Source organism: Homarus americanus, unplaced genomic scaffold (assembly GCF_018991925.1).
Source record: "Homarus americanus isolate GMGI-L3 unplaced genomic scaffold, GMGI_Hamer_2.0 scaffold16430, whole genome shotgun sequence".
In the NCBI taxonomy this organism is placed as follows: Eukaryota; Metazoa; Arthropoda; class Malacostraca; order Decapoda; family Nephropidae; genus Homarus; species Homarus americanus.
The window spans coordinates 8,454,264-8,466,599 of record NW_024729259.1 but is presented as its reverse complement, the minus strand read 5'-3'; the positions used below and the strand labels follow the sequence as shown (position 1 = coordinate 8,466,599).

Below are 12,336 nucleotides of genomic sequence, written 5' to 3'. Positions count from 1 at the left end.
AAACCCAATTGCTAATGTCACGGCCAGAGGTTAGGTGGCACTCGTGTCAGCACCAAGCACCATCACCAGCTGGGAGATCAGTACCACTATAAATAACACTGCTACACAACTCTCATTCCTGTACAGTTTTATGTTTTACTTGTACCACAACTGCAGACAAGGCTTACATAAAACCTAATACAAATATACAGTGTACATTTTCATCAGCACACAACAGTGGATACAACAGTAATGAAGCAAGGTGAACACAACAATTACATTATAGCAACAAAATATTGCTTGACGACAGCTCGTACTGGAATTTCACCTGAAACTTAACATCGCACGAGACAGGACCATGGCACAGTTACAACACTCATTTGCTCGACAAGGATAAACTATAACTTCGTTAGTCCAGTTACTCAACGTCAGCAACGGTGTCATAACCCAACTAAGTGTCCTCACGGTACCAGAGCTCAGTGTGTCATTATTTGGTGTAGTATATCCACAGTCTTCACAAGGGACACCACAACTTTGCACACGAGGAAAACACCATATTTACATTTTGTCTTTTCAATTATTCTTTCATAAATCACAAAACGCATCTGATTATGTTCGAGTATGTCTTTTCTTTTGGGAAATGACTAGTATAAGCGTGGGAGGAGGGCAGTAGATGCTGGGTCAAGCTGCCAGTAGGAGTAACCTGTCAGTAACTACAGTATATCCCACCACTTGGGTTGCCTACCAATGTCATGCTTACCACAGGTGGTGACCTAAACAACTGTGTGTGTGTGTGTGTTTCAATCTAGTGACACACAGGTGGACATTTGTCAAAGGGGCAGAGTTTACACTACTCGTTTGAGAAATACTGTATATTTCCTGCAGTAAATGAAAAGCCTTTATATTATTACTTTTACCACTGGCAGTTGTATTAAAGCCGCCCTCTCACAGACACCAATGAACAGTGCACCACCTTTGGTAGTAGACAAACAATAATCAATATTTATCATATCACTGACTGGCACTTAAATAATTCACTGGAAGGCAAAGAGGAGGATGATGAATGGCACTAGAAGGATGAAGACCATGTAGACAGGGACGCGAGGCTGGCAAGTGGTAATCACCTCGAAGGAATGGAGTTCCTTAAATCCTCCGCTGCTAGATCTCTACTACCACTGCCTCGGTCTGAGCGAATGCTAAAGGAAACACGCAATCGGAGGAATTAAGGCAACTTTCTAACGCAGAGCTGACATCGTAAGTTTTTCGCTCTAACTCCAGGTTAAACCCTAAATGATTGAGCTCGATGCTATTGTCAGATGTAAATATGAAGTAGTAGTAGTCAGAAGCATTGATGTTGAATGTCCAATAATCAGGACTGCTTGTATTCAATACCGAGACTTGTGTTTGCCAGTCAATATAAGGAGAAAGATCCACTGTCAAGATGGAGTCACGACACTGTTCCAAGAACTCCTCGCTGCAAAAATGACGAGTTGCCAGTTTGTACCTCCAGAGTGTCATTAAACATGTGCAAAATGTCCAGCTTTTTAAGAAGTGTCGTAGTTTCAGACTTGGAGCAGAGTCTGGTCCTCGGCCTTGAAGGACGTCTGTGCTGGATTTCCTTTTTATTACGTTTGGTACTCTTCCCATTCTTAATCTTCTTTCCTTTACCATTTTTTCTCATGGGAGCATTTGCTACTTTTTCAACAATGTCATATTTATGGTGCCTATGTATTTTGTCATCAGACAGACCTGGTAAAAGATCATCAAGATCATCATCATCCTCATCATCGCCATCTTCAAGCTGGATTTCCGCAACCTTCACTTTACTTATACTTTCATGATCATCATCATCGAACACTTCACCTCCCACATCTTCTTCCTCCCAGTGTCGTTCCTCCTCCATTGTCACAGGATGGGTTTCCACATCATATGGACTCTTATACACGTTGTTCATTGCTGGCTTGTTGCCGTTCAGCTCCTCTTCTAAACGATTCTCCCGGTAGAAACACTTGCGTAAGTTCTCCTCACCTTGCACCACCAGAAGAACACCGCCAGGCCATCTGTAAATACAGTACATTAAAATTAATTAAACCTGTTTGATAAACAGTCTATAAATCAAAGGTTCTTGCACAAGTGAACTTGGTTTAAATTGTGCGGTTATAACGACAGATCTTTAACAGATGTGACAAGTTTCATTAATGTACAAACATTACAAACAGTATAAAAAATAAATACACAATGTTAATGGGAATGTTTAAACAATAAAATAATCAAAATTTTCACAATTTTGATCACAGATCCCTAATCTGCACGCCGAAAACAACCTATACTGATATTTGGTTCAAAATCTCAGTATTGGTCGCCCTCGACATGCTGATTAAGGATCCGTGGTCGAAATTTTGAAATTTTGGTAATTAATTGTCTTAATATTGTTGATGATATTCTGGAGATAACGAAATGCTTGATGTGTGATATTAAGAATTGGATGATTAGGAGAAAATGTAAGCTGAACGGCGGCAAAACCTAGATTATTGTCATCCAAGGAAACAGAAGTCCTGACGATTCTGTTCGCAATCTTGGAATGTACTTTGGCTCTTAAACTGACTTTAAAAAGCACACAAATTCAGTAATTAAGAGTTGCAACTTTCATATTCGAAATCTATAGTACGCTGTTAAACAAATTTATATGTTGTTAAATTTTTTGGGATAGACAGTGTCTTGTGACATTATATAATATTCACGTATTTTGTCTCAGGTTGACTAATGTAACTCTTTATGGGTCTGCCTACCTAATTATCTACTGAACAAAGACCAACAGCGTTAAACAGGGTTGCCAGGCTTATATTTGCTCTCCCACCGAGGACTCTCACTACCCCTTCTTGATCATATTACAATGGCTTCCAATTAAAGCTAAGATAATGTTCAAACTCTGTCTAATGACTTTTAAGACACTAATGTTTGGTGAGCCTATGTACAGCATTTGGCCACCCTACTAATTCCACTGACTACACATTCTAAAATGATTTTCACGCCTTGAGGAGCCTAGAGCAGTGCGGGAATGTTCGTTTGCTGTCCAATCCTTTTCCTATACAACAGCCAGAGTGTACAATCAGTTGCCTGCATCCATGAAGCAGCTGACGTATGTGGAGGCCTTTAAGAAACAACTTAAGGCCTTAAAGCTTATGATCCTGAACAGGGTACTGTACGGTGATGGAGTATTACAGGGTTTAGGAAGTATTAAAACTTAAGGGTATATGAATGTCGAACTGTCACTTTGTATGATCTTTTATTGTAGTACCGTATTTATTTTTATTCTCAAGTCTTTAACTTAGTAGTGTTTCAAGCACTAGTGAATTCTTTAGAAGAACTGATGCTTTTGAAAAAAAAAGACCAGCTATTATTATTATTATTATTATTATTATTATTATTATTATTATTATTATTATTATTATTATTATTATGCTGAGAATTCTGCCTACCTCAGCCTATTGTGTATAAGGTGAAGGCAGTAGTGAGACTTACCTAGCAGAAGAGGTCAGGGCAAAGGAGGAGCCTTCAAGCAGGTACACGCCCCAGTACTCAATGTCATCATGCCTAAGGGTGAGGTTCCTCTTGAGGGTAACATGTCGCCTCTTCTCCTGCAAACGCGGCAGCCCCGCCACCTTGAAGGCATCCAAGGTCCCATTGCTGGTCACACGCTGACCCTGGAAACCAAACACATGTAACGCATGACTAAAAACCTCACTGATGAGAAGAACATGACTTGTGTAGCGTAAGAAATGAGTTGACACCTGAGATATTCAGCAGCACGGCCATGAACAGTTTCAGACAAGTTTTGCTTGTATATAGTTAATCGTAAACAAATAAATATACAAGCACGAAGTTTACAGTAAAATGAAATGTCATTTTTTTGTGGGATAATTGCATACCAGCGGGAGTAGCGCACAGAATACTTATAAGATAACTTAAATCCATCAAAATATCTGTCCAACACTTCCGGTGATGACTAACGCCATTATACAATTACTGTATTCAGCCTAACTGTCGAGTTAACAACCTTCGTGACGTGTATTATTCACAACCCCTTCAATGCGATGACTTAACCCGCTGAATATAACACCGTAGTCATCACACTCAAGTGGTCAAGTCATCATACTGAAGGGGCTAATAATTGGCATCCCCTAAAGACTAGATCACAAAAGTTATGTCAACTCGGTGGCATTCTCAATAGCCTGACAAGATTTCAATGAATATATTCCTGGGGAGATGTGTCAAGGTCGTTGTATAGTGCTCGATGGTGATAAACTTGAGAGGACACTGCACTAACACAGAGACAGGTCTACATATTCCACGAGGCTTCAGTAGAGAAATATTGATGACACAAACATAAACCTCACATTAAGCTTTACTTTACAGTAAACCACAAAAGAGAAGAAACGTGTCGCTGTCAAATCTATTCACAGAGGTCCTCGTCCCCTTACTGAAGATACTCTAAGGTAGATATTTTGAGTTGATTAAACTTGCATGACAGAAGACAAACACCGAGGCAGGGAGTTCTACAGTGTTTGTTCGTTTGTTTGTAATTAAAAGTTTTTAATTATCTAAATTATACATGGACAATAAATATATGTGTATCAAGATATGAAACCTTTACATGGAATATTTCTAATACTCTTTGTAGCCATTAACACAAGACTTTTATTTTAGAAGTACACAATGGAAGCCTTATATCCTGTAAACTGTGTAACTTAAGACAACAGGTAAAGGTGTAGCAGTACCTGACACTAAGAGACAACAGGTAAAGGTGTAGCAGTACCTGACACTAAGAGACAACAGGTAAAGGTGTAGCAGTACCTGACACTAAGAGACAACAGGTAAAGGTGTAGCAGTACCTGACACTAAGAGACAACAGGTAAAGGTGTAGCAGTACCTGACACTAAGAGACAACAGGTAAAGGTGTAGCAGTACCTGACACTAAGAGACAACAGGTAAAGGTGTAGCAGTACCTGACACTAAGAGACAACAGGTAAAGGTGTAGCAGTACCTGACACTAAGAGACAACAGGTAAAAGTAGTACAGTACCTGGCACCAGAAAGACGAAACGGCATGGTTGAGGGCGCGAGTGTCGGTCTCAGTCATGGGCACGTTACGGGCATGGTAGAGGTGGTAGCGGGCGTACAGAGGCAGGGAGATGAGGACGGTGGGCAGCACGAACACCACCACGAAGAAGGAAATGACTCGCCACGCCGACGCCATCTGCAAGTACAACACTTTATCAACATTTGTTATACATTATAGTCACGACATCACTTGAATAAACACTACTTAATATTAATGATATTTAGCCCTTACTACTACTAATAATAATAACAACAATAAAAAACACAATAACGGGTCATATTTTGGTAAGTTAACACAGTTAGTTGACATGGTAGTACAGTATAACACTTAATGTACTGTACTACACTGTCCTATACATGCCAACTAACAGTGACAGCGAACCAAAATAGAACCCGTTATTCTGTGTGTGTTTTTTTATCTGGTCTAAAAACATTCAGTGAACAACAACATCTTATTGCCACCGAAACAAGAACCAGGTATTATGAATAAGCATTAGTAACGGAAACCTTAACACACACACACACGGACCGACAGATATACGGAAAACAGCTGTATTCGTAACTGCAATATTACGAAGAAAACCGCATATCTCCTTAATTATTCAAGACGTGTGTTAAGAGTGTACGTCAAACCTCTCAGTCAGGAGTTGTCATTACATGTTAAACTGGCCATTGACACAGTATAAATAATAATAATAATAACTAGTATGTCGAGGCCGCCACATCATTAACTCACCCCAACCCTCACCTCGACCGCCTGTGCTTTAGACCAAACAAGAAGCTGAAGCAGAAAACTGAACCTTGTCTCTGAATACCGAAAGTGTAAGATATAACGTAACCAAAATAATGCCACTGATTTAACGCTTCAACAACGACACAAATCATTCAGTTTCTCTGGAAGGTTGAACTGTACACGTGATATTCTACTGGCGGTAACAACATCTCGGAATGACATTGATCTGTAAATTAGACAACAAACGACATAATGGGGGAGAGGTGGAAGTGTCTTAGGTTAGGTTAGGTTTGGTGAGGAAGAGGAACACAATACCAACGGCCATAAACGCTGGAGACAACAATGTGTGATTATTTCTCTCCCGTTGTAATATTTTCCTTCCCCCTGGTCTGTGTGTTAATCCTGTTGGTTAGTGGAACACCCAACACCGAGATAAAGAATGGTTCACACACACACACACACACACACACACACAGTAACTTTCTTCTTCCCTGTGAACTAAGTAACATTACACTTACACTCACAGTAACACAACACCTGCACCCTCACAGTAACACTACACTACTGCCAACCCTTTCACATCTTGTACTGTCACAGAACTACTGCCATCTGTCATCTTGTGTCACACCGTGTATTGTCAATTTTTGTATGCCACACCTTGATTTGGTACATTGTGTGGGTGTCTATCACACCTTGTCGGCCACACCTTGTATTGTCATTCTCGTGTCTTCAGCACCATTTACTGTCACAAGTAAGAGTTTGTCCGTGACCGCATTTTTTGTTTTTGTATTCAAACTCTTTGAGGAACTTGAAGGACACTTTACGATTTTCTTTGTGGAGATGATAACTGAGTAACACAGCGCTGATCCTTGGAGAGTCCTTTGTCGGTTCCCAAGTACTGTACCTGCTGGTCTTCACTACATCCATCCTGACATAACACTGTCAGCAGACTGATACATCACACCTGCAATATACTGCATCAAACACACTGAACCTAACACTCCCAACATGGCTCCAACAGTCCTCCACACATACACACAACTTTCAAGACAATCTGACACTGACTTGGCGTTCTGTGGCTGAGTGTGATGGAGGCCACAGTAAGCTTGGGGTCCACCGTCCTCTCCCTGACACTCACACCTCAACACTAACACCCCCCTCCGTCTGCTGTACAGTATAAGCACCAAAACTACCACCTACGCTAAATGTCAACAGGAAGGTGGGTCCCCGCTGCTCCTACAAGGATGACAACTTAGGTTGTGAGACCAAACATTCCACCTCGACTTCGCAAGAGGGATAATGTGAGTTTTTATGGCGTGCACTTGAAAAAATAAACCACACCAGTTAGTCGTGCGCGGCCCTGGCCAAGGGGCAAAAACACGATGGCCATCGAGGAGGAGCAATGTGCATACAGATTCTCTCTCGTTCACGTAAAACAGTTGCGTTGTCTTCATAGCACCCAGAGGAACTTTGAAATGCGTGAGGGAGAACAATGGAGGGTGGATTGGACAGCAGCCAGAAAGACCTGCGGGCAACGCGAGCCGCCTTCACACACAAACACACACGATGTAACAATAACTAACAGGACTGGACGCCACATTATTCCTACGTCTCATTATGTATGGAGAAATACGGACACGAAAAATTATCGTCCGTTAAACAGAAAACTTGCTACTCAGCGACAAACGAACAATGTTCTTTCATCGTTGTAATTATTCATTCACCAAGGCGTCCCCTTTGCAATTGAACGAATACTCAGTAAATAAATAAATAAATAATACTAATACAGTAACTACAGTTTATGTTTATCGGGATAATGATACAAATTGATGCTAGCGAGTAGTTAAGGCTGCCACACCTCCGGACATGCCGTAGCGGGAACCTCTACTTGGGAATGTATCGCTAAGCCTAACCAAGACCGAGTTGCTCTGCCACGCCACCTCCCATAAACACTCCTTACACTGGACACACATTTGTTTCATCAGTAACTAGTCATTAACCAGGTCCTCAAAGCCTCCTACGATAATTACTTAAGCATATAATGATGTGAATCATCTGACTGACTCATCTCTATACCACTGAAAAGCTGGATAACCAAAATGGCTTCAGAATTGCAGTATGACTAACTACAGTACATGTGTTGTATTATTCTCAAGTTACAGGAACGACATCTATTGTATGAACTCGTGAGAAGCCGGTCTCTGGTGACCCACTGGTGAGGTGAGAGAGGCTCTGTGTTGGTTACTACGGTAATTCTGGGCGGGTGAACTCTCCCATGACCAACCCTTCCGTTCATGTGTCCTCCCTTACCGTAACAACCTTACAGAACTACAGATTATCGGTAACACACAAGGAATAGCAACACACTTGTCCCATCGTGTCCGCCGTCTTCAGCATGTACTGCCTGCTGGTGGCGGCAGGGTGCTGGGGGGAACTTGTGTCGCGGCAGCTCACCTTCCACAACCGCGTCGTGTGCGGCTTCTCCTCCTCAGGTGCTGGAGTCGTCAGGATCTCACATACTATGGTGAACACTGGGTCTCCCTTCACGGGGATCACTACATCTCTCACCACCCCAACCATGGTGACTTAAACGCTTCCGGCTGACACAGATGCTGATCCACAACCACCGCCGGCACTACACTGTTTCTCGCTCACTCGCGGCACTTCCTCTAGTACACTGTGCCCAGACAACGTTCAGATCTGCATGACTTTCTTGATGATTTCCAGGTGAGGAGCGTGAACTGTTGAGTGACACACACACATACGTTTCTCATGCCAAAGACTGCATCTTTACGAGTAAAGACAGAAACTTTCCAGCACAAGACAGGTATGTGTGAAGCTTTCCAGTAAATAAAGGATTACACCTGTCCGACTTATTAATCCGATAGTTGATTTTTGAGACGTCGGCGTGCAAAGGCTCCTCCACACTCACACCCTCACCTTCACCTACCAATGACTGGAACAGCTCACTTAAATTCCTTTTATTATACGGGCACAGCGTTCGGTGCTCCGCCCACCACAGTTGCCAACGTTACCAAGACAACCTAAATTAGAGTTACGAAAGAAATTTCTACGTTGTTTTTAATAATCACAAGTATTTTCTCTTTGTGTTTGAAGAATGTTCTCACAGCATCAATCAGAGTCTCTCATACATAACTTTAAGATTATCTCCATAGTCTGTTAAGGAACGTTTTTGTTGTGTGTAGGTTGTGGACCCACAGGTGCTGAGCCACCTTACGTGCGTCAGAGGTTTTTGTTGATAGCGGCTGGGGCCTCGGTAGCCTGATAGAGGATCAGTTGTAAGGAGCATCTTGAATCCGGGAAATAGGAATAATGAGAAAGTGGGAAAATACCCAATTACAGAATAGGAAAGTGACATACAAAACTAGTTCCAGGTTTTGGGTGTCCACACAACTGGTCAGGTGGTCGCCTAGCAGCCTAGTGCACGACCTACAGCAAGATAAAACTGATAAACCTCGCACAGGAACCTCAACACACACACACACACACACCGCTGCACTAACACCCCCCACCCCACACATACACACACATCATCATCATCACTACTCTCAGAGCGAAGGCTTTAAGTCTCAACTGCGAGGAACAAGTGGTCACGGGCCCGACAACCCCAGCTTAAGTTTTCCACTACTACTGAGAGACGAGTTCACGGGCAGGAGAACTCAACCCGCGGCGCTGTACTAACACTTAAAACACTGTGACGTTATACGTTATATTTTGCACCTGGTGTACCTAAAACAAGACACAAACACCCACACCCACCCACCCACCCTCACTCACTCACTCAGTTCTTGCTCCCTTCCTCTCCATACAAAAATACTCTTTTAAATGTTGACTACAGTATTCCTGTAGTCAACAGCAGTGTTGGTATCTCACATAAATATGATGAAGAATACAGTAGGCTTAAGCCCTGAACACTCCCTATAGTTCTGACGACCCCTAAACACTCCTGAGGCAGCGGCCATAGCAACTCCAGCTCCAGAGCCCACCACATAAAAAACTCACGGTCCGGGTTTTTGTGGAGGCGGGTGAGCTGGGAAAGGCGACGTCTAGCACAGAGACCCCCGTCGCCTGCCTGGCCCTCTCTACAAAGACGGGGGAGAAGGTGCTGCTGGGGGACCTGGAGTAAGTACAGCAGCCTTGATGTTGGGAGGTGTTCACTGTGAGTTAACGGTGGTGGTGGTGTGGGAGACTGGTAGGGGTGGTGAGTGGTGGTGGTGATGGTGGTGACGTTGGAGGTGGAGCGGGAATACCACAAAACACACACACACACACACACACACACACACACACACACACAAGACACAGTTGAAGGGTAATGTAGTTGTGGTCAAGGTGTTGTGACAATGCTTGGTGTGTGTCTCATGGTAATACCTGAAGGCGACAAGAGGTAATTACTCTCTCCTCCTGACGGTGAGCACGCACAAGTGTGTGTGTGTGTGTGTGTGTGTGTGTGTGTGTGTGTGTGTGAACCTTGACTTAGGAGGGGTGTGGAGGAAGGAAGGAAAGAAGGAGAGTTGTGTACGAAAGGAAGGGTGTAGAGATGAGGAAGGAAGGAAAGAAGGAAGGAAGGAAGGAGAGGTGGAGGAGAAAGGAAAGAAGTAGGAAAAGTGTGGGAAGAAGGAGGTCGAGGAAGAGATGAAGAGACTTGGACACACACTGAACACGCCCACTCAAGGGGTCGCTAGGTCAAGGCTCCCTCTCCCCTGCACCCACTCCTCCCACTCTCCTGGTCAGCCTCGGTCATCAGGTACACAAATAAAGAGTATTAACATAACAGTAAAGTTCACGCCGCCTTCAATTTACACACAATAAAGTATATGTAAATTTTTTAATGCTTAGATATCGTAAATTATCCTACCTTTAAAGTCATAAACAACAACAGTAAACAACTAATGATTGTCTACAGATAAATATGGAGCCCCTAAAAAAAATAATAAATACCTTGTTTACATCAAAGAAAATAAAACCATACCATTGTTTACATCAAAGATAATGACCCAATAAACAATACAGACAACGTGTAATTTACAACCCCGTGTGTCGTAAAAAGAGAAATTTAACACGGGGTATAACACGGGGTCGCCTTCATTGCCACTGAGGAAGGAACTCTTGTCTGTGACCAAAAATACATATGAGTCTCTTTGTTGACTATCCTTGGTTGAGTTCCATTTACTGCGAAGCGTTGCTTGGGGGATGGGGAGAGGTAGGGAGGGGGAGGGGTGAGGGGTGGTGGGGGAGAAGGGTGGGGGAGGGGATGGGGAGGAGGGGTGATGGGGAGAGGTGAGAGAAGATGGGGAGAAGGGAGGATGGGGGAGGAGGGGTGGTGGGGAGAAGGTGGGGAGAGGGGTGAGGAGGGGTGGAGGGTGGTGATGGGGAAAGGGGTGAGAGAAGGGGTGATGGGGGAGAAGGGGGGGGGAGAAAGGGGTAGGGGGGGGAGAGGGTAGGGGAGGAGGGGTATGGGGAGGAGGAAGGGGAGATGGGGAGAGGGGGAGGAGAGGGGAGATGGGGAGAAGGGGTGATGGGGGAGGGGAGGGGTGGGGAGAGGTGGGGGGGAGGGGTGAGGGGGGAGAAGGGGTGATGGGGAGAAGGGGTATGGGGAGGAGGGGTGATGGGGAGAAGGGGTGGTGGGGAGAAGGGGTGGAGGGGGGAGAGGGTGGGGAGAAGGGGGTGGGGAGAAGGGGTGATGGGAGAAGGGGATGGGGGGTGATGGGTGGAGGAGGGGGGGTGTGGTGGTGGGGAGGGGAGGGGGTGGGGAGGGGGAGGGGGTGATGGGGAGAGGAGGGGATGAGGGGTGGTGGGGAGGAGGGGGATGGGGGAGGAGGGGTGGTGGGGAGGAGGGAGAGGTGGGGAGGAGGGGTGATGGGGAGGAAGAAGGGGTGGGGAGAAGGGGTGGGGTGGAGGGGAGGGGGTGGGGGTGGGGAGGAGGAGGGGGGAGAGGGGTGGTGGGGAAGGGGGAGGGGGAGGAGGGGTGGTGGGGAGGAGGGAGATGGGGAGAAGGGGTGATGGGGAGAAGGGGTGATGGGGAGAAGGGGTGATGGGGAGGAGGGGTGGTGGGGAGAATGGGTAGTGTGTGAGGTGACTTTCTGGATATCAAAGTAAAGGATGGCGGGAAGACTGGAGGAGCCATAGACAATAATAATAATAACGTTCATAGTAATGATGATGATGATAATACTAACAAGAGTCAATAACAATAATGGCAATACTAAAAAAAAATAATAATACTAAAAATGTAAAAATAAAAAAATTCAAGAACACGGGGTAAAAAATATTAATAAACATAATATCAAAATCAGGAGATAATTCTTGCTTTATTTCACAAGAAGATCCATATTTGGCACAAACACAAAGGCTCACACCATATACGGTCCAGACCCCCATGGTGACGGAAACAGGAACCACGCCCATGACGAGCCAGGTGAGATCATGACAGAACTGGTGCAGTGTGTGTGTGAAGCAACAGGTATGCAATCACCTACCTGG

At 44.4% G+C, this 12,336-nt stretch overlaps 1 protein-coding gene across 1 annotated transcript; it reads right to left on the bottom strand.

The window, feature by feature from the left end:
• Positions 1 to 1,426: 1,426 nt before the first annotated feature.
• Positions 1,427 to 8,796, bottom strand: LOC121866557. The gene is made up of 4 exons (XM_042366323.1): positions 8,287 to 8,796; positions 5,062 to 5,235; positions 3,502 to 3,683; positions 1,427 to 2,039 (listed from the first exon to the last, which is right to left on the bottom strand). Exons 1-4 carry the CDS (start codon positions 8,410 to 8,412, stop codon positions 1,427 to 1,429), a joined length of 1,095 nt encoding a protein of 364 aa, XP_042222257.1. The 5' UTR covers positions 8,413 to 8,796.
• Positions 8,797 to 12,336: the final 3,540 nt, after the last annotated feature.